At 49.5% G+C, this 26,476-nt stretch overlaps 1 protein-coding gene across 3 annotated transcripts in view; it reads right to left on the reverse strand.

The window, feature by feature from the left end:
• NAT10 (N-acetyltransferase 10) overlaps positions 1-26,476 on the reverse strand; it is a 38,901-nt gene that overhangs the window by 3,623 nt on the left and 8,802 nt on the right. For 2 of the 3 annotated variants that reach the window (XM_045893923.3, XM_054511993.2), the window contains exons 6-27: positions 25,290-25,351; positions 23,529-23,643; positions 23,324-23,431; positions 19,623-19,756; positions 18,294-18,387; positions 18,072-18,170; positions 14,699-14,835; positions 11,566-11,690; positions 11,004-11,154; positions 10,622-10,718; positions 9,633-9,749; positions 8,426-8,527; positions 8,257-8,331; positions 7,594-7,710; positions 6,617-6,750; positions 6,372-6,420; positions 2,921-3,017; positions 2,728-2,838; positions 1,607-1,779; positions 1,004-1,123; positions 554-652; positions 107-180 (exon numbers count right to left, since the gene is read on the reverse strand). In XM_045893923.3, coding sequence (XP_045749879.1) covers positions 107-180; positions 554-652; positions 1,004-1,123; positions 1,607-1,779; positions 2,728-2,838; positions 2,921-3,017; positions 6,372-6,420; positions 6,617-6,750; positions 7,594-7,710; positions 8,257-8,331; positions 8,426-8,527; positions 9,633-9,749; positions 10,622-10,718; positions 11,004-11,154; positions 11,566-11,690; positions 14,699-14,835; positions 18,072-18,170; positions 18,294-18,387; positions 19,623-19,756; positions 23,324-23,431; positions 23,529-23,643; positions 25,290-25,351 — 2,390 coding nt within the window. The remainder of the gene's footprint in view (positions 1-106; positions 181-553; positions 653-1,003; positions 1,124-1,606; positions 1,780-2,727; positions 2,839-2,920; positions 3,018-6,371; positions 6,421-6,616; positions 6,751-7,593; positions 7,711-8,256; positions 8,332-8,425; positions 8,528-9,632; positions 9,750-10,621; positions 10,719-11,003; positions 11,155-11,565; positions 11,691-14,698; positions 14,836-18,071; positions 18,171-18,293; positions 18,388-19,622; positions 19,757-23,323; positions 23,432-23,528; positions 23,644-25,289; positions 25,352-26,476) is intronic. The other variant, XM_064576686.1, reaches the window with a different exon arrangement.

Genomic DNA, 26,476 nt, shown 5'->3' on the forward strand with positions numbered 1-26,476 from the left:
TGCCACGGTGCCCAGAAGGGGGTCAGAAGAGGCCCGCAGAAGGTCCTGAGGGTCCTGACGGCCAAGGCAGAGCCTTCGCCCCCCACAAGCCACACAGAGGCCTTACTGAGAGAGGTCCATGTTCTTCAGCTTCCCCACTTCTATCTTGTGTTTTTCCTGGAATTCCTTCGCTGCCTCATCCTGCAGTCAAAGGCCCGGAGACAGAGTCGGTCAGAGGCAAGCCGAGGACAAAGCACAGAAAAAGGGGAGGGGGGCAGAATGTCAACGTGACCAGCACACATGCCCGCCATCAGCGGCAGCTCTTACCAAAGACACAGGAATATAAAATGTGCATTAGGAAAAGTCCAAAAGGACTAACAAGAAGTTGTCAGCAGCTGCTGCTGGAGAGCGTGCACGCACACACGCACGCAGTGGGGCTCGCACATGGGAGACGCAGGGAGCTCGTGCTGGCTCCGCCTACAGAGCCTCGGCCGGCGGGGGTCAGGGCTGGGCACCCCTCCTCCGGGGGAAAGGGAGCAGGGCCGGCGGCGCCAGGCCTTCAGCGGGAACGTACCAGGTCATCACTGAGGGTCTTCATAGTGGGCTCCATAACCACGTCCTTCACTGCCGCCATCTGCTCCTCGATGGCCCGTTCCTGCACCTCGCTGAACAGCTGCAAGACCACAGGCAGGAGTGGAAGATGAAGCCGAGGCAGAGTCCCAGACCCTTGCCCCCAAGTCACTCGGCACCCACTTCCCGGAGCACAGAGTGCGCACATTCACCGTAAGAGGACAAGAACACAGACTTATAGGAAGACAGCAAATTCCTGCCTCTGGGGCAGGGAACAGTACGGACAGAGCTGAAGCCCTTTGGGGGGGTGTGTGTGTGTGTGTGTGTGTGTGTGAGAGAGAGAGAGAGAGAGAGAAATTGAAATGTTAACATCTATTGACATCTACTTAAGGCAGAGAGTGAGTTTGTTAAAGTATTTGAAACTGACCAAAACCCTGCCCTTGGCTGATACTACCTTCACAACTTTGCGGATGATCCGGTTGAAAAGTCCCATCAGCTGGCCTGCGGGCAGCTCGATCTCCTTTTCCAGCTGGTCCACAGACTTATGCTGTAGGCCAATTCCCAAGAGAAGAGCCTGGAGGATGTAAAATCTGCTGATGTGGCCACCAGGACAGGCCCTTGCCCATTAAAATGGCACCAAGAACCAGTCACTCTTTTGACCACAGCTATGTGGTACGAACTATGGACTTTTCCGGCTCCTTCTCTTTCATCCCATTACTGAAACCACCAAGAAATACTCCCCCTTCCTGAACTCCGCAAACTGATTATCCTGACAAGAGCTGCTTCAGAGCTGCACGAGAAGTTCACGGTGTCCCTGACCTCTGCTAAGTTCAAGTCAGAATCAAGGCGACATGGTGGGGCGGGAAGGGCGTGGGTTCAGACCGCAGCTATTCTACACGCTATGGCCGGGCACATGAGTGACTTCCGAGTCCAAGTGTCCCCACCCGTAAAATGGGGAGTACACTACCCAACTATCAGAACCGCAAGGAATTAAATGCACAAAATTGCACCCGAGCGTCCCAGCCAACACCCAGCACACAAGCAGCAGATAACCTACTGACTGGGCAGCGGACAGGGACAGGTCCCCCAGCTGGTGGAGGAAATACATGCGGGAGATGGCCGGGATCAGGTCCATGATGAGATGGTAGTCCACCATGTTCCGTGAGTACATCTCCAGCCTCTTCAGGTCATAGGAGAGGAAGAGGGCTTCCAGTTCCTCCCGGCGCAGTGCTGTACATGCAACAGAGCCAGGCAGGTCAGGGCAGGTCAGGGCAGGTCTCGAGGTCTGACGGGATTCCCAGACCACACACACACTGGTCCCCAGGTGGCACGCTCACAGCTGCTCCTCCACAGGGCCTTGAACCAGAGCAGGAGAGGAGCCGCCTGAAAGCGCCTGCCCACCGACATAACACACGGCCCTGGGCAGCCCTGACCTTCGTCCTGCACAGGGGGAGGCAGCTCCAGGCCACGCAGGGAGCGGGGAAAGCTGGGGTGCACCCCTTGCTCAGAGTTCCATGCCAACACATCAGACCAAGGAAACACTCCTTCCCCACTGTGTCACTTCTCAGGACCCAGCTTCACAGAAAGTGTATGCTCTGCCCAGTTCAAAGAACACAACTTTTTCCAACAAAATATAATCGCCAAAAAAAAAAAAAAAAAAAAAAAAGGGACACACACAATGAGCAACAGAAAAAAACCTACAGCTATTAATACTAAGGATCCACTTTTTAATATTTTAGATATTCAAACAATTTATATGCCCAAAGCACTGTCCATGTGTTAGCCACATAAGGTTGGGCGCACGTTCTTATTACAAGGTCATGAATGAGAAGACGGAGCCTCAGAACTGAGCTGGTTACGCTAGCTCACAGGATTTAAATCAAGTTCCATAATTAACTACCTGTATGACCCTATTTGACATGTGAAGTCAGATCATATCTCCAAAGTTTTGTTATAAAAATGGAAGGTACTATGGGTGCTGGTGCCCCTAAGGCAGAGCAGGGCCTGGGGTCGGGGGTGGGGCGGCAGTCAGTGGGAGTTGCAGGCCTAGGACCCATCCCTCAATTCCTAAGCCAGCCTTCTTCCTGGACCACCACGCTCACCTCACCTCCTCCTCCTCCCACGGAACATACTAAGATCTGCCACCACCAGCCCTCCGCGCTGGCCCTCGCAGCTCACCTGGTTGTGCCGGCTTCCCAATGTTCTTGTTCTGAATGATGTTCAGAGCCAGCGGGGGAGAGAAGGTGCTGAACTGGTAGGACAGCAGGGCTAGGAACCGCCTGCGGAAGTCTGTGGAGTACAACCACATGCAGTCAGAGGTGTGGGGGCCCCTGGCCTGCTACCTCACTGCCCCCCTTCCCGTCCAATTTACCCTTCCAAAAGGCGGGGAGCCACGCTCCCCGGTCAGCGTCCTCCTCATCAGTCAGCGTCTTCAGCATGATGCACGAGTGTTCCCCAGTCAGGTCATTCTGTGAAACACAAATGCCTGCTTGGCACCAAGAGCACCCTTTTTTGAAGCATCTGTCATTGCTGAAGGGCAAGCGGGCAGGGCGGGAAGATGAGGTGCCTCCCTGGGCCTGCCTTTCCTCCCAGCTGGGAGAGGGCCCTCCGTGCATGGCCTGCACCTCCCCCACAGCTGTCAGAGGCCACTCGGTTCTGTGACTTCGCAGCAGGTGCCAGCCACCATGGAGGAGCAGGGCGGTTCAGACTGTCCGAGCACGCGGGCTGCTCCGGACCCACGGAGGTGAGCCACTTGCACACATCAGGACAGGTTCTGAACTCAGTCATTACAGCTTCAATTCCACACGATCCGATCCACATGTTTTGGAACCTGACAACAAAACGCCGGGCCCCAAACCTAGAATTCCCATACTGGCAATCAGCTTATAAATGCAAGCTTCTTCAGGTGCTCAAATAGTGGGTACAGGTTTTTAAATTTTTATTATATAACAACCACAAGACCCCACACCATAGAAATATCTAATGGATTTCGACAAAGAGCATTCACAGAACAAAACACCCACACCACGCCACAAATGAGTGGCGTACAGAAGCACAGCAATAAACCACGGTCTACACTGAGCTCAATGCTCTGCACCCTCCTTGCCGCTGCCCAGCAAACTTATAGCCCAGCCTCAACCAAAACCAACAAGGACCTAGCCCATCTGGGAGCTGCTCTGTGCCCACATGGAAGCAGCCGAACACCCAGCAGTCTTCGCCAGGCCCACTTTAAACACTCAAATGGGCACTCCTTGGATACTGGCCTTGTGTGTGCAAAAAAAAAAAAAAAAAAAATTATATATATTATATATATATATATATATATATAAAATCTCCAACACTCCTTCTCGCAGCTGACAGCCTCCCCTCCCTGGGAAAACAGAAGCAACCAGAAGAGAACTTCATCCACCCAACAACTCAACCAACTGACCAACACCTTCTGTGCCCAAATTCTCTGCCTTCCCAGTTGCTGTGAAGGAGATGGCCACCTCTCCTCCTGCACTCGGGGTCCTACTCCCCTTGCCTCCTCGAGGTCTGCAATCAGAGCCCCGTCACCTGGACTACTATTTGTGCAATCTCTACAGGATCATACCCTGCAGCAAACAAACATGTTCTAGGATCTTCCATCTGACAAACTCCGCTTAATGCCAATGTCCCTGCAGCTACCTGGTTTCTCGGTCCCCTTTTGCTTCCCCTAAAATCATCTACTTCCTCACTTCCCCTTCTCTCCAGTTGGTCTCTACAGCAGCTGCTCTCCCTCTAATCACCACTGCCAACAAGACCAGTGGCCATTTAGTTATCCTTAGCTTACCTGCTCTCCCACAGCCACAGATGCTTTTTTTTTTTTTTTTGAGAGAGAGAGAATATGTGCACACAGGCCTCTGTAGGGGCAGGGCCAGAAGAGGGAGAGAGAGAATGTCAAGCAGCCTCCAAGCTTAGCGCAGAGCCCAATGCAGGGCTGGATTCCACGATCCTGAGATCATGACCTGAGGCAAAATCAAGAGTTGGACGCTCGGGGCGCCTGGGTGGCTCAGTCGTTAAGCATCTGCCTTTGGCTCAGGTCATGATCCCAGGGCCCTGGGATCGAGCCCCGCATCGGGCTCCCTGCTCCGCGGGAAGCCTGCTTCTCCCTCTCCCACTCCCCCTGTTTGTGTTCCCTCTCTCGCTGTGTCTCTCTGTCAAATAAATAAATAAAAATCTTAAAAAAAAAAAAAAAGAGTTGGACGCTCAACCTACTGAGCGACCCAGGCGCCCCCACCCTTCCTGAAACACTGGTTAAACTTGCCTTCTGTATACCTTCCCCTACTTTCTTCTCCAGCTCAAGGCCTCTCCTCTGTCTCTGACCCACTCCTCTGAAGGCTGGAGAGTCCAGGATGCACCCTCCTCTCAGCTGACCTTCAGTCTCAGTTTTCAATAACTTTAAAAATGTAGTACTCATTCACTGAACCAAAGTATTTACTGAACACAATACTACTCTACACGGTAGATGCTATTAAGTGCTGGGGTTACAGCTGTGAAGAAAACAAAGTCCTCGACCCTAGGGAGCACGTTCTCTTGAGAACATGCTCCCAAATGTCCACGTCCAGCCCCAACCTCTCCCTGGAGTCCAGACTCCTGTAGGCAACCACTTGTCCCACGTTCCCATCAGGTATCTGACAGCCTGTCACACTGCACCAGACCATTCCCACTGTCTGCTCCAGACCTGTCCCCTCCAGCAGCTCTTCTCAGCAAACAGCACCGCCATCTTCCAGTTTCTCACCCAGAATCCCAAGCCAAAAACCCAAGAATTATCCTCAAGTCTTCTGGTTCACTCATCCTCCAATCTATCAGTTCGACCCCAGACATACCTGGCCTCTGCCACTTCCGTCTGTCTTCACCACTTCCTTTCAGCCCGTGCCCCATCTCGGGCAGCCACCTCCCTGCCTTCACTCTCAGGCCACCACCGTCCACGGTCTACACAGCAGTCACAGCTCCTTAAAACCTTCCTCCGACCAGATGGGAAGAAAAGAGAGTCCCCACCCACCCTCGCTGCCCCACCATGACCCACACCAGCCTTATTTCGCCTCCTTCAAATCACCAAGTTACTTCCACCTCAGGCCCCACACTCACTGCACCCACTGCTTGGAAACACATTTTTCTCCAAGAATGTCCACATAGCCAGTCCACTCTGATCATTCAGGGTCCAGTTTGAAAGGCCACCCTTTGGAAGCCTAACCACTCAGTACACTACAGTTTCAGTGTTTGGTTTTCTTCATGGCACCTAGTGTGATCTGAAAAGTTCTCGTTTTCTTCACTTTCTTGTTGCCCATTTCTACCCATTAGAAAATAAGCTTCATGGCTTAGCTTGCTCACAGCAGGTGGTAAATAAATGAATTTTTTTAATGAACTCCCAGTCAGTAACTTCCCCGTCCATAATCTCCATGGCTCTGTCAGCCACGCAGTTACATCCCTCCCTCAGACACCAGCTTATAATCGGAGTCTGCCCACCTGCAACCCTCTCCTAAAAACATGGTTTTACTTTTTACAGTACTATTCGAAGAGGCCCCCAGGCTGCAGGATTCCAGAATTTGATGAACAAGTCCATGTGTGCCTCTGCCACTTTATAATCGCGCACAAGGCCAGGCACACACCAGGCGTGCACCGCACAGCACGGGAGTAAGGCCTTTCAGGGATGATGGCCGTTTCGGTGTCCATCGGAATAAACCTCTTGCAGGCAGGGGCACACGTGCTCAGAGCACAAGAAGAGGCACCAGGGCCTGTGTAAGGACAGGCCTGTCACCAACTGTAACCGCAAACCCACACCCCTCCTCTGCCTCACTCACCGGGGTCTGTCTCAGGTAAACAGGAACAAACCCAGCTCGTTTCCAGAACCTGCAAAGATACAAAAAGAGCAGCGTGCACCTTCTGAGAGCGGCTGACACATGAACACGGGAAGGGTATTCAATGGATGGCTGACAGACACACCAGCTGGAAAGGCGCACACACACACACAACCCACAGAACTCTCATTCTGGGGACACCAAGGCCACGGGGTGACGTAAGGGAGGGAGGGCAGGCAAACCCTTACTTGAGGAGCCGGGGGGTCAAGCCATAGGACACACCCAGGTAATCCAAGTGCTCAGCAGGCCTCTCGTTCAGTTTGAGGAGTAAGGGAGGCAGGTCCTTCCGAGGAGTGATGACCTCTTCCAACAAGCTGACGGCCTGGAGGATGCCAGGAAGAGAACACAGTGCACCCAGCACAGGAAGAGGGAGCTCAGTGACATTCCCAAGCACCCCCACCAAACCAGTCTCAGACCTAAACCTGGCAAAACTGGGACAGGTTTCTTTGTTGTTTGTTCCCTGGTTTTTAAAATACAGGCACACCACTGGGTCCAGTGATCATTCCCAAGTACACCAAACACCTGGACACACATGAAATCACACAGCTCCAAACCTAGAATTCAGGTAAACAGCCACACGGTTTCAAAATGCCTAAACATTTAAGAAGAGACAGAGACAGGGTCCTGAAGATCCAGCTCTGTCACCAGGTGGCTCTGTGACTTGGGCAGTGACAAACCTCTAAGCTGGCCCTTAAATACAAGCCCCTTGCCCGCCTCCTGAACAGGCACACTGTGAAAATCAAGTGAATGTATGTGAAAAACTGTCGCAGTTCATGGTGTTAATGATCTTACCAAGAGAGACACAACTTCCCTTAGTCTGGGCCCAGCGACCCGAGCAGGAGTCTGGTGCAAAGCTGGGGCACACATGCGCATTACCTGGGAACTCATTAAGACGCACAGATCACGGGGCCCCACCCCCACCCTCTGACTCCGGAGGCCTGGGGCAAGGCTCGAGAACTGGCATTTTTAACTAGTATCCAGGTGATGCTGATAATGCTGATCTGAGGTTCTCAACTCAAGTGCCTCAAGAAGCTGCTGCTTCTCCAAAACACGAGGAAACCTGCTCGCGCTCCAAGAGCCCAGACCACTGAGCAGTTCTTGATGTTCCTGAAGACCCAGAGAACCATCCTCCCGGGAACAAGGAGCTCAGCCAAAAGATGCTTACCTCGCTGCTGACGGTGTGAATTTCTTGTGGCGTCTCAAGGACATTTTCCTCAAGACAAGGGAATCTGCCTTCGAAGTACATCTGCAGCAGCTGCAAGGCTCGGCTGCCATAGCCCATCTGTGAGCGAACACAGAGGGAAACAGACAGGTTCTCAATCTGTGGAAACCACTTCTACGCCCCTGTACTCTCCCAGAAAGCCTGCATTCCGAGTCAAACTACACTTGGCAGAGAACCGATGAAATCCCCCAGTGAGGTCAAAGCAGAGACCCTAAGAACGAGCACACTATGACCCTCACTCTCACACCATCTAGCCTGAGCAAGAGGAGGGCAGGTCCCCAGATCAGCAAGCCCCAAACGGACGTCTCCACAGCTGGCTCCTCAGTGGGGATTTCTAAGAGACGGGAGCTAACTGTGGAAAGTAGGTCAGGTTCACAGGTGCCCTATCTTCACTAAAGAAAAGCAAGCACATACAATCACCCTGTCCACCCACCAACCCCTAGCCCTGGGGCAACTGTCCACAGCAGAGGAGTACCGGGAACTGCTTACTCCTTGACTAGGCATCCATCCAAACAACCAAATAAATACACCTGCCCTAGGGAGCCGCCAGCAACACAGCTGCAGCTAATAAAGCCCAGCAGTTGGAGAGGCATGAGGATGCGTTACCCCTTGGTAATCCGGGTGAACAGCAATGCGAACAATCCTTCCACCTGAAAGGCCGCCGAAGTCTGGGTCTTGGAACTGTGTGGGAGACACGAGCCAGGAAGTGAGCCACCAAACATCCTCCAACCCCGCCAGCTTCCCTCACTCGGCCAAGTCAGGGAGAGGGTGGCACCTGTTCTGACACCGTCCACGGGATCAGGTCCCCCGAAGCCTTCTTGCCTCGAGACAGGCTGTTCAAGATGGACTGGCGAGAAATCTCCCCCTCAAGGCACACCTACGGGGGAAGTAGGACAGTGCAGACAGAGGCCAGACGTAGGCATCGAGCCCACTCACAGAACATCATCGGCATTCTGCTGCTGCCTCCCTGACAAGGCCGGCTGTTTCCACTCTAGTTCGGGCTCAACCCTACAGCGGATTCCTCCATTTCCAGTGGAAGTTTCAGGACTGTGCCCTGGGGGCATCCTGACACTCTCATTCATAAGGCAGAATACAGACTTCCTCCCGGCCCACAGAGCAAAAACTACGCTAGAAAAACGGTCTCCATGCACGGTGGGCATGTGTGCACATGAATTAAAACACAGGATGCTCCCGCAGCTCTGTATGACAGGGTGCAAATTCACAAGGACTCTGGTGTCTAACAGGACAATGGTTCAAAACAGTATGGTGTGTGCATAAATGAAATGCAATGCAGCCTTTAAACTGTGCAGATTATGAGTATCTGACACGCTGAAAAAAAATGCAGATTCCAAAACACTATGATCTCACGTTTATGAAAAGGAAAAATAGAAATGCGTAAGTAGGGACGCCTGGGTGGCTCAGTTGCTTAAGCATCTGCCTTCAACTCAGGTCATGATCCCAGGTTCCTGGGATTGAGTCCTACATCGGGCTCCGTGCTCAGCGGGGAATCTGCTTGTCCCTCTCCCTCCCCTGTGCATGTGTGTGTGTGCATGTGTGCTCTCTAATAAATAAAATCTTTATAAAAAAAGAAAAAATGCATAAGTACATGCCAGGCATTAAAAACATTATTTTTTCCAACCTGTATCTTCTAATCTTAGAAGTACAGGTATTGCTTTTGTAATAAAGGAGGAAAACAAACAAGTTCTGTTTTAGGAGGAGCCCTAGGTCAAAATACGAGAGGCCAGTTCCGACTTTCACCTCTCCTCCAACAGTGGGGCTTTGGGGTTCCGTCGGCAGTGGTTTCCTTCCACGCACCCTACTCACCTGCCTCAAATCACCCAGCCACTTGGCTCCACACTGGGAATCAACACCTCCCCCACCATGCCACAGTTACTGAGCCATTAATCCTTGATTCCTTTTTTAAAAAAATTTTTTTTTAATCCTTGATTCCTAAGTGTTTCCCCAAATCACGGCTACCATACCTGGATGACAGCAAGCACTTCAGGCAGGGCATTCTGGGTGGGGGGCACCGGGGGCAGGAGGCAGAAGAGAAGGTGAGCAGGCGCATCAGAAAGCATCTGGAGATCATTGGGAGAGTTCTGTGGGGCACAAACACGAGTCCCTGAGAACCACTCCTCTTGTCCTTTATTCGAGAGGCCACTCCGGAGTCATCGGCTGACTGGTGTAGCTCCCTCTCCAAAGCCAAGCTGCGAGCTGAAACCCAGCTGAGCGCTTTTCTAGTATGTGGGCCAGCCAGCCTGAGACCCTCTGAAATGACCTAGGAGGGACTTCGCCTCAAATGTTTGCTGGTTTGCTGTCATCTGTCCACAGTACTGAGGCTACGGAGGAGGGCAGAGGACTGCTTCGTCAGTACTGTGGATTTCACAGCTGGGAAGTGAACTTTTTCCTGAGAAGAGACTGCTATTTCAAGAAAACCTATCACGACTTCTAACGCCCAACTCTTCAGCCTTCTGCTGAAGGCTGTTCATAAAAATGCTACCTAGATCCTCAGGAAGTGTCCTCCCCAACATGCCCTTCAGTTTTGAAGACTTTCAGATATTCTAAATTCTCATTCGGTGCTCCTTAAAAACAGCCCAGAGGTACAAGGCTGGCCTCGGTCAGTTGGTACCACCAGGTAACTACTGCTAAGCCACCTGAGCCCATCTGTTTAGCAGACGAGTGAGAAACACAAGAACCTATTTTAAAATAAGCAAAGCTCTCCACCCTCCCCAGCTACCAAGCATGGGGCTACGTGCAGGAATTCCACACTCTGTCTGCAAAGCTAGAAGCCCAAAACAGGTCTGATCAATGGGAAATGCAATCTCTCCAGCAATATCAGTGAACCTCGACAACATCAGGACATCTAAGTCCCAGTGCAATGGTCACCTGAGCCATCAGGTAATAAAAGATATGAAAAGCCAAAAAAGGCACTGTCAGAGCTGAAGTTCACCCAAGGGCTGGCTGCAGTTACCTTGTAGTGAGAAGCCACACAGAGGGCCATAAGCCTTTGCAGGAAAACTTCAGAGGCCTTGTGGTAGCAAAAGAGGGTATCTCTGTTAACATAGTAACTGCGTCTGGAGTTAAGCAACCAAAACAAACCAAAGAGAGCCCAAAACAGGACATACTGCTTCCAGAAGGGACCTGGATACGTGGACTGCCCCCAGCCTGGAAGGAGGAGCCCCATGTCCTCCAGAGAAGCCCCGTATTGTGGGGCAGGAGCAGCAAGGAAATGGAGAACATTCAACTTTCCCCTCTCCCTGGAGTGGCAGCCTCTGGAACAAAGGGCCGAGGCCTTCTGCTCAATGCTTTCATTGCCCCCCACCCATCACAGGGCGCAGACACCGGAAGGATACAGCTCGCAGGCCTCGGGCAGAGGGCAGCCCGAGACTATCCGGGTGATGCTGAGGCAATCCAGGCACAGCAGGTCGTTCAGCCACTTCTCCACCGTGTCCCCGGGGGCGTATCGGATGGATTCCTGCAGGGAGACCTCATGCAGGGTCCGCGCTGCTCCCCACAACACACACACGTGACAAGAAACAATTATTAGATGTGTTTTGTCTAAAAGAGCAAGGCAAATGTTCTACTTTCTCTGTCATAGGCCCACGTAAATATGGCTTGAGAATTTAAACGGACTGGTTTTAAACTGTTCTGGGGGATGGTCAATTTGCCATGACACTGATCCCACAGGGATCCCACTAAGTCGGTGCAACCATGCCCTGAGGTGGTGACAGGCCTGGGTCAGGCTTCCATCTGGTCACGGGCTTGCTGTTCCCTGGGGAAAGCAACTCCACCTCCTGGGGACCCAACCTCTGTGCCTAATGGCAGCACAGTCCGGTACCGCCCATGCTGGTATAAGGAGAGGACCCTGCAAGAGAATCTGTGGGACCTGCCGTGGACACGCCCGTCCGGGGGTACCTGATGCCAGTCTGGCTGTCGCTGTGGCCTTGTTCTCAGCGGTGGTGCTGATCTGGCTCTGGGCACTCTGCTGACGGAGCTGCTGGATCAGCTTGAGGGACAGGGACCGGCCAGTGCCCTCGTAGCTAGGAGCAAAAGCAAAGGCCATCAGGCATGACATCCCAAATCCACGGTCTAGGAGAGGACAGAGAACTGCCTTCCTCCCCCTGCTGCCGACTGGACTCCCGCAGAGCGTGCACACACCTCCAGGAGGCAAGGCAGCCCAGTGGCTCAGCTGGGGGCCGGTGGGGCTGGGGTTCAAGTCTGACGCAATTGCTGAGCACCTCTGGACAAGGAACTCACCCTCTTTAAGCCTCATCCTCAAAAGGGGGTTATTCTACACACCTCACAAGATGGTGCTATTAACTAAAAAAAAAAATAAGGACTGGAAAGATGATGCGAGTAAAGCCTTCAGCATAATGAACTGGAGCACTGTTCAATGGTCAGTGAGCGAGCTGCCGCTGAAGTAACGCACCTGAAGGAAGACCGAGTGCTTCCGGTTTGGAAAATCAAGACTGAATAAACCCACCACCTCAGTAATTCCTTTCATCCCTACTTTCACTGAGAAGATGACCAAACAACTAACAAAAATTTTGGAAAAAAAAGAAATCATCTTTACTCTGGCCACCGAATGGGCTCTTCTCATCTGTATTTCCTCCTTTAGTCACAGTGCAGGTCCCGCGGGGACAGACCGCTCAGTGGGTCTTCTTTTTTATTTATGGTACTCACTGTGATAATATTTAAAGACTATATAAATCCTTCCTTTTACTCAAATACTATTTTTAAAGAATGATCAAAAAACAGGAATTTTGAGGTATTTTATTCTCCTTCCTGGCCACACATACAAAGCTTTCTCAAAAGAATTCCATTTACTTATTTAAAAAAGAAGAAAAACAAGTAAGCACAAGCAACAAAACAATCTTTTGTGCTTCAAAGGACATTATCAAGAAAGTGGGAAAAAAACAGAAGAAAATTTTTGTAAACCATGTAAGGCACTTATACCTGGAATATATAAGGAAACCTTACAAATCAATAATAAAAAGACAAATAAGCCAAATAGAAAAATGAGCAGAGGATCTAAATAGCGATTTCTCCAAAGATCTACAAATAGCGGGTAAGCACATGATAAGATGCCCCACATGGTCAGCCACTAGAGAAATGCAAATGAGGACCATAATGAGACACGACTTCACACTCACTAGGATGGCTATAATCAAAAAGACATAACACACATGCTGGCAAGGACATGGAAAACTTGGAAATCTCATACGCTGCTGGTGGGAATTTAAATTGGTGCAGCTGCTTTGGAAAACAGTCTGGCGGTCCCTCAAGCGGTTAAACATAAAGTTACTATCTGACCCAGGAATTTCACTCCTGGGTATATACCCAAGAGCAATGAAAACATGTCCACACAGAAAACCTATATACAAATGTTCACAGCAGCATTATTCCTGACAGCCAAAAGATAGAAACAATCCCAATGTCCATCAACAAGTGAATGGAAAAAAAAAATGTGTATAAACATACAATGGAGTATTATTTGGCCATTAAGAGGAAGAAAATCCTGACACAAGATACATGGATGAACCTTGAAAACATTATGGTAAGTGAAAGAAGCCAGTCACAAAAGACCCTACATTGTTTGGTCCCATTTACATGAATTGTCTAGAATAGGCAAATCTATAAGAGACAGAAAATAGAGGGCGCCTGGGTGGCTCAGTTGGTTAAGCGACTGCCTTCGGCTCAGGTCATGATCCTGGAGTCCCGGGATCTAGTCCCGCATCGGGCTCCCTGCTCGGCAGGGAGTCTGCTTCTCCCTCTGACCCTCCCCCCTCTCATGCTCTCTCTCTCTCATTCTCTCTGTCTCAAATAAATAAATAAAATCTTTAAAAAAAAAAAAAAGAGACAGAAAATAGACTAGTAGTTCCCCATGGCAGGGGGGGTTAGGGAGGGATTAGAGGGCGAGAGGTAACGGGTATGGTTTTTCTTTTGGGGGTGATGAAAATGCAAAACTGATTGTGGGGCTGGTTGCACAACTCTGTGCAGATACTAAAAACCACCGAATTACACAAAGTGGGTAAATTGTATAGTATATGAATTATATCTCAAGAAAACTTTAACAAAAAAAGTAAAATCTATTTTATTTAAATATTTTCAGTATAAGTAAAGCAGACACAGTAATAATCTGTAAGAGATAATCTCTTCAAGATGTGATTTCCACACAGAAATCTTTCCAATATTGAACATACATACTTACTGACCTGGAAAGAGCTCACAGTATATTGTTACATAAAAAAGCAAATTAAAAACAGTATGTAAACATAGTTTACATTCTTATTCAAAATAAAAAAGTAAAATAAATCCATAGAAAATGTATAACAAAATTCTAACAGAAGCCATCTCTCAGTGGTGATCCTATCAAGTGACTTTTCTTTTTGCTTGCCTATTTTTCCTAATGGTTCTACAGCAAGCATAAACTAAATATTTCAAGTATCTAAACAAAGCTTTGAGCCATTGTAAGACTGCTGTCTTGGGGCGCCTGGGTGGCTCAGTCAGTTAAACGTCCGACTCTTGGCTTCGGCTCAGGTCATGATCTCAGGATCGTGGGATCAAGCCCTGAGTCAGGCTCCACACTCAGTGGGGAGTCTGCTTGGGATCCTCTCGCTCCCTCTGCCCCTCCCCCGACCTTGCTCTCAAATAAATAAATCTTAAAAAAAAAAGACTGCTGTCTTATACTAATTTGATAGTTGCCGTAACTCTGTATTTCCACATGGCTCCACAAGACATGACGTCAGTACTGCTGTGTGCTCTCTGAAACCTAATCAGGCCTAGAAACAGAATGATACCTTCACCACTTAGGTTATGAAACTCTTCAGTCTCGTGCTGCCCATTTACCATCAGACCAGAGGTGGGCACCACTCATTAATGAGAGACCGACTCCAACATGCACAAGCCCCAGTAGAGACCGAAGCAGCTCCCACAACTTTGACTTCGGGAACCGGACCGACCCGCCCTGACCCAGGCACGTTCACTCATGCCGCCTAATGGGCAAGAACCTACAACGGGAGCAATGACTCCCACTAGAGGTGCTTACCCGTTGATGGTGGATGCCATGAACACAAGGTAGGGGCCCAGGAGGCTTTTCACCAGGGGCAGGGGGATGGCAGCGGCTTCATCAATCACAACAAGCTCGGCCTGACCCAGTTTCACAGCATCTGCAGGATGTATATACTGTGGGGAAAAAAAGTTTATATTATCATCAGCCACCCCAGGGCCACAGCTGTGATCCCTGCAAGGCCTCATAAAAGCCACTCTCTGTCCTCTCTCTCTTTCCCTTCCCAGTTCTTCTTTCTCTCACTCCTCCTTCCCACTTTTCCTTGGCAGGATAAAACAGAATGAGCTCAGAGACAGACACCTGGGTTCGGAGGTGCAATCACCAATTATGTGCCCCTGGACAGGTCACTTAGCCTCGCGGCCTCCGACTCCTCTCCACACTGTGGAAGAAATACCTATCTGATGGTTACTTGAGAGAAACATCAGGGAAATCTAGAAACATGTCCTGGCTGGTGCCTGGCCTAATACTGATAGGTGGGGTTTCCCCTTCCTTTCTTATGCTTCTCCCCAGCCTCGCTCTGGCCAGAGAGCCAGAGGCACAGCCTTGGCCCAGCGGCGGCAGCGGATGAAACGATGTCAGGTGTCTCAAGCGCCTGCTACACACTGGCTCCTGGGCTCCCTGCTTGGTCACCATCATTATTAAGGCCAAGTCTCCCTGAACTGGTGAGGGAGGATACTTCTAAGACTCGATTCCTTCCTAATACACAAACACTCACATGTCCTTAACTGTATTATTAGCTTGGCCACATAATACCACAAACTGGCCCTAAGTTTGGCATCCTTATGCATACAAACTACCTCTTCAGTTTCTTCAGGGCTTCCTGCTATTTTTAAAGTTTGTACAAGGCCACAAAGAGGTATTTTACAGGAGAGGAAGCCTGACGGCCAACTAACATAAAGACATGCAATCTCACGAGTAATCAGTGCAATGCCAAAGACAACCAGGAGATCCCATTTCACACACAGGTAAAAATTAAATAGCCATAAAACACTCAGTGTTGGTAAGAACTTGAGGAAAACAAAAATTAAAGAAAAAAAAAATGCTGGTGGGAAGGTAATCTGGTACACTTTTTTTTTTTTTAAAGGAGAATTTGGCAAAATCCAAGAAAGGGGGAAATCTGTGCATACCCTAAATCGAACAGTTCCACTCCTAGAAACATAAATAAACAGTAGCATAAAAATAAAATGCTTGAAATCAACCAGAGCTACAAGCTTCCATCTGGACAAATCTTGAAAACAAATGCTGAGTAACAAGGCAGGCAGAAAAAGGACAAGTATAGTATGTTAGCATTTTACCTAGGAAAATACAAACACAAGAACTGAAAGGAAACACACCAACCCAGAGTAGAGTTACCTATGGGGAGTGGCAGAAAGAGGGAATGGGACGGGGAGGGCTACAAGAGGGGCTGCGACTGTGTCTAAATGCTTTACATCTTTAAGATAAAAATAAAAATGACTTTTGGGGCGCCTGGGTGGCTCAGTTGGTTAAGCGACTGCCTTCGGCTCAGGTCATGATCCTGGAGTCCCTGGATCGAGTCCCGCATCGGGCTCCCTGCTCCCTGCTCGGCGGGGAGCCTGCTTCTCCCTCTGACCCTCCCCCCCTCTCATGTGCTCTCTCTCTCATTCTCTGTCTCAAATAAATAAATAAAATCTTTAAAAAAAATAAAATAAAATAAATAAAAAAATAAAAATGACTTTTAAAATATGAAATAAACACAGCCAACAACAAAATGTCAACATTCCTTAGGCTTAAGTGCTTAGATTCTGAGTGTTACCTTGATCTCTGTACTTTTCTGAAGTATTTCATTACAAATAAGATCTAACTGCTTTGCTGGAAGTCGAATGATGGATCAGGGAGACAGCAACTCCACTCAACTCTAACAGCAAATACACACCCTCAGTAGGGCCCCATGTCCTCGCCTGCCAAGGGGAAAAAACCTAAACAAGCACCTCATAAAAGCAGCAGAAAGCAGCCCCCCAGAGAGGCGTAGCTGACTTTAATCTAATATTCGTCTTTTTCTCAATTTCCAGCAAGAAGGAGGCCTCAAAGGGACCCAAATGGAGCCTCATAAAGTCAGGTCACCTCTTCTGTGTTTAAACTCCAGCCTGGAGACAAAGGGACTCTGGAAGTCTAAGCGGGTCTCTGATTACAAATCCAAAGAGCAGCAAGGGCTGAGCCTGGGCATTTCAGGGAAAGGTTTTCTTTCTCTGGTTTGTGTATTTTTCTTGAGTTTTAACAGGTCTCTGTATTCTCACTGCCTGTCGCCTGCCCTCCACCCCACCCCACCATCAGATTTCCCCCCACTTCCAGTGAGGCTGAGGGAATCTGGCAAAAATGGGAAGAAATGTACAGAATGAAGAGATTCCAGAAAGAGACCTAGTAGGAAAAAATTAAGATCCTTAGGTAAAAGGCATAAACACTTACCATTAGTTACAACCTGGAAAGGTATACCTCCCTGACAGACAGATACATATACCTTCACAGGCATAAAGGTCATAAACTGCCAAGTTTACCTGGCCCAATTCCCACCCCAAGTCCGAAAACAATCGATGAGCCTCCTCCGCTGGGAGCCCAGGGGCCTCCATCCCTTCTGCAAGCCTGTCACACTGATGTTTCTCTATAATTGAACAAAACTGCACTTTGGACAAGTGCAGACCATTCAGGCTTCCAGAGCACTGGAGATTTATAGAGCTTTCAGGAAAACACTGTTTAAAAAGGAAAATAGGCCACTGGCTAAACCACAAAGATTCAGAGTACATCTTGCAAAGTTATTTTTCTCTTTTAAATGGAGAGGCTGTTGTTCTAGTTACAGATGCACCATCTCAAAACCTACTGTAACTAAGGAAAATCAGAACTGATGTCAGAACAGTGATAGGAGTTCTTTTAGCTGATTCGCATACTCATAATCCCACTTACTCGATTTTCAAGGGATAAAACGATAACTTTCCAACCTGGCTACATACGTTTGTGAGTTTGCTTGCAAGTTTTCCTTGAGAAGAGGCTGAAAATCTGGATCAGGTTTATCATAATACAGCAACACTGTATACAAGACACCCAGTCGGAGCACCTGGGTGGCTCAGTCGCTAAGCATCTGCCTTCGGCTCAGGTCATGATCCCAGCGTCCTGGGATCGAGCCCTGCATCAGGCTCCCTGCTCCGCGGGAAGCCTGCTTCTTCCTCTCCCATTCCCCCTGCTTGTGTTCCCTCTCTCACTGTGTCTCTCTCTGTCAAATAAATATTAAAAAAAAAAAAAGACACCCAATTTACATAGAACATAAAATGACATAAAATGACTGTATTTAAATACAGCAGGACAGTGGCCCCACACAGCAGGGTTTTAGAACGAGCCTCACCTGAATGGTCTGCCTGTGTTCTCGGAATACATTCACTCTGATCACGGCTTTGTTAAATTCAGGATTGAGAGACTGAATGATCTCATAATCCAGATGCTCCTGATGGAGAGAGTCAAATCAATGACAAATGTTAGAAATTAAAAGTAAGCAGACACTCCAAAGACTTCACCTAGATTTACACCCAGCACTGAATCAAAGTAAGTTCTTATCCTAATTTCCTACCTGATATTGCAGCGCGTCAAATCCTTTAAAGACAAATTCAAACAGAGTGTGGAGGTTATCAGGGCTTGGGGAGGTAACAAAGATATTGGAGTACCTATTGAACAAAAGAAGAGGACTTTTTTTTTTAAGGAATTAGGAAATCCAAAAAGGACGTTTAGGGAACAAAAGAGGAAAGAAGAGATTTTTGTTTGCCCTGTGACACACGGGATTTACCAGAGATAATGGCAGAAAAAAAAGAACACTTTTTAGGGAGGAAAAGTACAACTCCTCATCTGAGTACATTTTTCCTCCCAAACTAATGAGAACACATGAACAGTGAGAAGGCGGCACGTCCCGGCAGTCAGCTCCTGACATCTGGGAAGGCACGCGGCCGAGAGGTGCGTGCACACAACTCCTTCCGTGTGAGGAGCCGGTGTGCCACTTGCCGAGCCTGTGTCCTGGGACCAGAGGGTGGGCTCACGGCCATCGCTAGCTGTGCTGAGAGTGCTTCAGACCATGAGGCCCGACGGCTCAATCGGCGCTCAGACCAAGGCCGCAGCGAACCTGCAGGGGACCCTGGCTGAGTGTAAAGGGTGCCAACGGCGGAGCTGCTGACGGGCCCTCCTGGAGCAGCAGGAACAAGAGACCACAAGGCAGGGGCTACCCTCAGCCCCTGCACCACTGGCACTGACTTGCTGGGGAATCGGGAGTGACTGACTCACTGAAACTCCCTGAGCCTGGGTTTTATCCACTGTGAAATGCTTACGGAGCTATTAGGTGCACCAAGGAAGATCACACATGTGAGGACACGGTAAAGTCTAGGTCCATTATTTCTGCCTGTGAAGCTCTAAGTACACACTCTCCTGGCGACTGCATAAATCTTCCACCCAGGGCAAGAGAACAGAAAGGAACATCACACTCAAAGGCAGCTCCCCAAAAGCAAACAAGATGTTCTACTGATCAAAATCATTAAAATGTCAAACGTGTACTTTCCGCGGTCAGCAAAGATGGTCACATCCATTCCCATCTCCTGAAGGGTTTTAAAGTTTCTTACTCCTGTTTCTTTGCTTTTGTACATCTGTCCCACTTTTTTGGTGTGTCTGTTCGACTTTAAATAGTGATCACAAAGGTCCTGGTGTGTGTACCCACGTGCCTGCACGCACACGAGTGCACCACCGGGGGGACGGGGGGAGACGGCGTCGCTGTGTCTAGACAGGACCCACAGCCTAGAGAAATCACACAGGAGCCCGCACACACCCAGGGACAGTATCCTGGTCCCTTGCCTCCTATCCCGCACACTTACTCCTCAGAGCTCAGACTTCCCAAAGAGGGGCAATGAGACCTCCTTACCCAAAAGCCACTGCCCCAGCAATAGCCAATCCCAGAGCTGCAGACTTCCCCCTTCCTCGGGCAGCCGTGAGCGCGACAGTACTCCTCAGGGTCTTTTCAGAGATGCCCTCGACGAACTTCAAGACAGCTTTGGCCTGTGAAAAGAGAACCCTCTTAGGTGAGCTTTGAGAAAGACCAAGTTTCAGCCATCTACCACCACTATGGTGGAGACGTCGAGGCAAAATCAAAGGGGGCCAGTTCTTGCAGGCCAGGAGGAAAGGCTCAGCACTCGGGCTTCTCACCGCCTGGTCATCTCCTCTTAGTCTCAAGGCTTGAAATGCCACTCAGATGCTGGGAACACCCACTTCTAGACCTCTTCCCCACCCAGCAATCCCTGTATACACGCAACTGCCCCTACATGTCTCCGCTTGTATGTCTGTCAGACTTCTCAGACTGACCTGAGGGGAACCCAGAGTGTCCCCCACCAACCTCCTCCATCTACAGTCTTCTCCGTCTCAAGTTAACTGGCCCGCTGTTTAGGCCAAGAGCCTCTACATTTTCTCCCCATGCCCGATTCACCAGCAAAGCCCATCAGTCTACCTTCAAAATATATACAAATCCTACCATCCCTCACCAGTGTCCTCTTCTGCCATGCTGCTCAAAGCCCCCATCCTGTCTTCCCCCATTATTATAAGAGACTCCCAGTTAGTCTTTCTGCTTCCACCTTTGTTCCCCTACAGTCTAGACTCAACATAGCAGCCAGAGGGTGAATTTTAAAATTCAGCCTGGGGATCCCTCCAGCAGCTGTGCTGAAAGACTGGACACGTGAAACCTTCCGTGGGTGCCCACCTCTCAGAGAGTAAGTGCCAAGCCCTTCAGGGCCACGGGGCTGTGCCACATAACCTCTGTCATCTCCTCCTACTCTCGTCCGCTCACTCTGCTTCAACTCAGGCAGCCTCCCTACTGGTCCTCAAGCAGTCTACCTCGAGTCTACCACCAGGGAGACTCCTACCTCAGGCCTCTGCACCTGGTGGCCCCTCTCCAAAAGCGCTCTCCCTCCAGATGGCCCCAGGGCTCTTTTCCCCAACTCCTCCAAGGCTTTGCTCAAGGATCACCTTCTAAACCAGGCCTCCCACCTCCTGCACTCCCGATTCCTCTTTGACACTGCCTGTGTTTCTCCAACGTACGCAGCACCTTCTACTACACATCAGGATTGGCCTGTTTCCTTGACTCGCTGTCAGTCTCAACCCACCAGAACGCAAGCTCCACGAAGCAGGTGTGCCCCTCCTTTTTACTGAGCCCAGTGCCTAGGGTCGCGCCTGGCAAGGAGAGCAAGATGCCAGAGGCAGAGGATGAGAGGAGGAACCACAACACCACTCAGGGGCCAAACTCTACTCCCCGACTGGGATCTGCCCTGGGAACAGGCCGAGACTGGGAAGAAGGCCAGATGGTCCAGCCTGGCCTGTCTGGTCCTGAACAAGGTGCCTGACACACCCAAGCAGCTACACTAAAGAAGACACTGAAGAGGGGCGCCTGGGTGGCTCAGTTGGTTAAGCGACTGCCTTCGGCTCAGGTCATGATCCTGTAGTCCCTGGATCGAGTCCCGCATCGGGCTCCCTGCTCGGCGGGGGGTCTGCTTCTCCCTCTGACCCTCCCCCCTCTCATGTGCTCTCTCTCATTCTCTCTCTCAAATAAATAAAATCTTTAAAAAAAAAAAAAAAAAAAAAGAAGACACTGAAGAGACACAAGCCCAGGCAGATGGAAGGGAAGAAAGGGGACAAGCTCCAAGAAGCCAGAGTCTCTCCAGATGGAAACACTCAGAGGAGATCCAGGTCCTACTCATCTTAACTTGGTTTTTGCTGAGCACTGTATTTTGCTCTTTTGTTGCTTACTTTTGAGAAGTTTTAACTCTGACAAAACATAACCAGGAAAAATCTAACATAACAGAAAGGTAAGATATCTGGACTAAAAATGCATTCTAGGGGCGCCTGGGTGGCTCAGTGGGTTGAGCGTCCAACTCTCGGTTTTAGTTCAGGTCATGGTCTCATGGGTCATGGGATCGAGCTCCATGTCCAGCTCCCTGCTCAGCAGGAGTCTGCTTGAAGATTCTCTCCCTCTGCCCCTCCCCGGCACAGATGTGCTCTCTCTCTAATAAATAAATCTTTTTAGAAAACACATTCTAAAACAATGCTAAAATGAAAAACCAACCCCCCCAAAATAATTTACAAAACAAACAAACAAACCCAGATGACCAGTAATTATATGAAAAAAGTACCTGCTTTTCTCATAATTAAAGCAACACAAATCAGAACAGCGATCCTGCGTTCCCATGGCACAGGACTGGTAGGCTTAGAAGTTTAACCACAGCCAACGCTGGCAAGGTACAGGGAAAAAGGCGTTTTCACACTGTTGCTGGTTCCACGAACTGGTGCTACACCCATTTTAACACACACACACTCTAATCCAGCAATTCTTCTGGAAACTTATCCTAGAGATAGCGCGTATCTGTAAGAAGATCCTAACAGCATTGTTCATAATAGGAAAACAGCTGGAGTCAACCCAAATGCCTACTAGAGGACCACTTACACTGTACAGTGTAATCCCTTCGCATATTTTTAAAATCTCCATTTCCATGCACAGAAAAAGTTCCAGAAGAACACACAATAAACTGTCAATGGCAGTTGTCTCTGCAGAATGGGACTGCCAAGTAGAAACACCATTTTCCATTTGTAACGCACACTCTTTCCTACTTAGTGATTTCTTTTTCTATGTATTTTCTTACAGCACTACTACTGTTTTTACAGCTTCTCCCTCTTCTGCCCTTTCTCCATCCTCTCGCTCATTTCCTCTTTCTGACAAAGGGGACCAGGAAGTGGCTCAAAGCAGCCTAGAGCCTGCAGCCTGGGCTGCATAGACAGCTATGTGGCCGATAATTCTATTTCTAGAACGAGCACGGAAATCAGCCTGCTGGGCCTCCGCCCCAAGTGGGAGGTGTCACTACAGCTGTTTTCCATCATGAGGGCAGAGCCCAGTGCCAAGAGGCCTGGACTGCTCCTCTGGCTCAGGCTGGACCAAAACCCTGAACACACCTGACAGCCTGAAGGCCTCTGGGCACTGCCCAGTCAGCTCCTACTCAGCCCAGGAACCACCAGAGAAGCTGAGTTTACCAGCCTGGCCACCTCGGTGAGGACAGAAATGCATTCTGGAAGCTCCCTCCCAGCCCACTATCTATACCTAAAGATCAGGTCCACACCACCACAGAGGGCCCTCTCAGGCCTCACTCTGGAATCAGGGTACAAGGGGCCTTAGGCTCTCCTCTCACTTTTACGCAAAGCTGAAGAAAAAACCTTTATGTTCTTAAAACTTAACTAAAATGAAGAATACAGATATATCACCCTCTCTTGGAAAAAAACGCTGGGGGGAGGATCCTCTTTAAATTCAATCCCTCTCCCCCATCGCCCCCCAGACCCTCTACTCCCAGAACGGATGACCTGGGGTGGAGGGAGAGGTAATCCCTGGACTTTTTAGGAACGCAGATGACGGAGACTAGCCCTGGTGTTGCTGCATGAGTTCAAGCAAGAGAAAAGGTCCCTTCCCCAGGAGGATCCAAGTCCTGACTTGTCCTGACTTGTCCTGACTTGGCTGCCGTTGCTTTCTGTACGTTCTATTTCCCCTCTGCACTGTCTATCCTGGGGCGGGGAAGTTCGGAATGCCACACTCACCTGGTCTAAGGTCTTGCAGCAATCCACCAACACGCCCACAGGCTGGGTGTCCTGCAAGCTCTCCTTTAACTCCTTCAGCTCCAGGTCAGAAGGACCAAGACTCTCATCCTACCAGAGAGGAGAGGAGAAGGTTTGCCACTGCCACGGAAGGGTCCTCACAGAAAACACGGCCTCGCCCCAATTCCTGGACTGCTGGCTGACTCACCGGGGTCTGGGGAGGTAGGGCCTCAATACTGGCAGCGTGCGAGGAGATGGGCAGGATGCTGAGCTGGTCATCGATGACGAGACATTTCTTACAAGAGGCCAGGGAGAGAATAAATCTGAGGAACAAAATGGTCATGAGGTGCTGAGGGGGAAGGAAGGCAATGTCTACACAACAAAGGTGTGGCTTTTCTCCAGGAAAATCATTTGGCCCCGTCTCTAAGAATGCTAGGGAAAGCCAAAACCCAGTTGGAGGGCAGTATAAGAGGATTCTGAGCCTCCTCTACAAGGCACCTGAACGTGTTTTGTTTTTTTAAGATTTTATTTATTCATTTGAGAGAGAATGAGTTAAAGAAAGAGAACAAGCAGTGGAGGGGGCAGAGGGAGAGGGAATACCAGGGAGCCTGATGTGGGGCTCCATTCCAGGACCACGGGATCATGACCTGAGCTGAAGCAAACGCTTAACCGACTGAGCCACCCAGGTGCCCCCTGAACGTGCTTTATACAGCAAACAAGAACACCGAGAACTATCTTGAGAGACAGGTTACAAGCACTCCTACTGTGCACAACCATCACTGTTCCCTGCGTCACACGGCCCTTCCCACACCCTCTTAGGCTCACCCCTTGAGGACTGAGCTGTCTCAGGCCATCCTTCAGTGGGGAACTCCAACCCCCCCCCCACAAGTGATCACCAGTCACACAGGGAAACAAACCCGTACATGAATGAATTTACCTTCGGCCACAAGGAAGAAAAAATAAAGACAAGGAAGAGACAAAAGCTCCCTTAAGAAATTAACACAGACACTCCTGTGTGTAGGAAAACATGTTTTGGCTGGAGAATTCAAACTCCTCCCCCAGCGCAAGAAGAGAGCCTCATGGGCTACTCGCACAAGCTTCCTTCTGTTCTATCCAGCAGCACGTGGCCACCTCCTGACCCACTCCATCTCCTGAGTGAAAGCACCAGAGAGGATGAAAACTGCAAAGGCCCCAAGCTTTGAGGCCAGGACTTCTAAACCTCAGCACTAGCAACATTTCAGATTCTTTGTTGTGGAGCTGTTCTGTTCACTTTAGGCTGTTCAACAGCAGCATCCGTGGCTTCTACGCACTAGATGCCGGTAGCGTCTCCCGCCCCGCCAGTGCTCGCTCTCCCCCAAGTCATGACACTCAAAATGTTTCCAGAGACTGGCAAATGTCCCCAGTGAGCAAGACTGCTCTAGATGAGGACCACTGATCCAGGCTACAGCTTCACATGGAGTTTCACAGGCTGCTAACTGGTGTTCCCTAAAAAAGGGCTCTGTGGTCAAATAAATCCGGGAAACGATCAGTTAAATAGGTCCCTGCTGCTGCAAGACTTTTGAGAGGCTATGACACGCTAAAATGAATCTTCACACAGGATAAACCGTATCAGCACTTCCCAGACACAACTGGCCAGAAATCCTTTCGACATAAAGCCCCTCTTAAAATACCAGTGTTCTGTGAAACACATTTTGGGAAACGGTGACCCAGACAAATTACCCCTCTGACAAAAGAGTAAGCTAAAAGCCAGACAGGAGGAGGACTTGGTTCAAGCCCCAGCTCCCCACTCACTTTCACTGCTTCCAGTTGGCTTTCCAACCAGCACTGCTGCCAGGATCTCACCACTCTGGACCCCTGTGCTACCTGCCCTCAGACAAAAGCACAGCTCTCCACTGGGTCCAAGACAAAAATATGCTTCCCGCCATGGCTCCCCACAATTAAGGGCCTGAGAAATGTGCCTCAGACCTACCTCTCATTAAATCTTCCCACCACATCCTGATGGGCCTCAGTCCTGTATCTTGAATGCACGTCCTAAAAGAAACAATATCTGTGAACAAAGACATCCCAAAGTAAGGATGAGGCTCTGGGTCTAAATGTGAAGACGTTCTAATAAGCAACCCTGGGATAAAGGAGGTGCCAGAGCTACTGATGGAAATTCACTCCCGCAGCACCTCCTGTGCTAAACGGCCCAACTGCTCTTTGCTGGAACTGGGATCATCAAATACTCAATGTAGTGTTTTTCATTACAACAAACTTCCCCTCATCTCAACTTGGACATCTTCCCACATTTTAGCCAGCATCATAAAATGTCTTCATTCAATAAAACGTACGTATCAACCGTGTGCCAGACATGCTGGGTATACACCGGTATTTAATGAAGCATGACCTCTGTTCTCATGGAACCTATGGTTTAATGGTTGGAGGGAAACAAATGAGTAAAATTGTGGCAAATACAACAAATGAAAAACAGGGTGCAGTGATAGCGAATGGCAGGGCAGCAGTTACTTACATGTGGTACAGAGGGAAGGCCCTCTGAGGTGAGAAGCGGACAGCCATATGAAAGGGGGAAGAAGGACAAACAAACTGACGTGGGCACAACGGTCATTCATTCATTCACAAGCATTTAATCAGCGCTTACTAAACGCCAGGCACTCTTCCAGGATCTGGAGTGCACCAGTGAGGAAAACAAAGTCTCATCTCACAAAGTTTGGAGACTAACACAGGAAGTCAGACAATAAACAAATATATATGTAACCTCAGGTATTTGGCAAATGCCCTGAACAAAAATAAAGCAGGTCACACATTCCAAACAGGGTGTGAGGGAAGACCACACTGACCAGGTGGCGTTCAGCAAGGACTTGAATGCAGTGAGGAAGAGCGCCACACAGATATCCCAGAGGCCACAGCAAGTGCACAGACCTTCAGGTGAAAGTGTAGTGGGCATGTCTGAGGACGCCTGAGGAAGCCAGAGGGGCCACAGTGGTGATGGGAAGCAGCTAAGGTTTGAGGAAAGTCCAGGTCACCGTATAAACGCAGCTCGTGAAACCCTGAGGCCAATCCTAACGCCATTCCGGAGCAGGGCCATGGGCATAACTAAGAACATCCACGTGGCAATACTGATGGCGTCAAGAGAGCAGCTCTGCATCCACTGGAACA

The sequence above is a fragment of the Mirounga angustirostris genome, unplaced genomic scaffold, assembly GCF_029215605.1.
Source record: "Mirounga angustirostris isolate CCGP_5_RB_7025 unplaced genomic scaffold, mMirAng1.0.hap1 SCAF_13, whole genome shotgun sequence".
Classification (NCBI taxonomy): Eukaryota; Metazoa; Chordata; class Mammalia; order Carnivora; family Phocidae; genus Mirounga; species Mirounga angustirostris.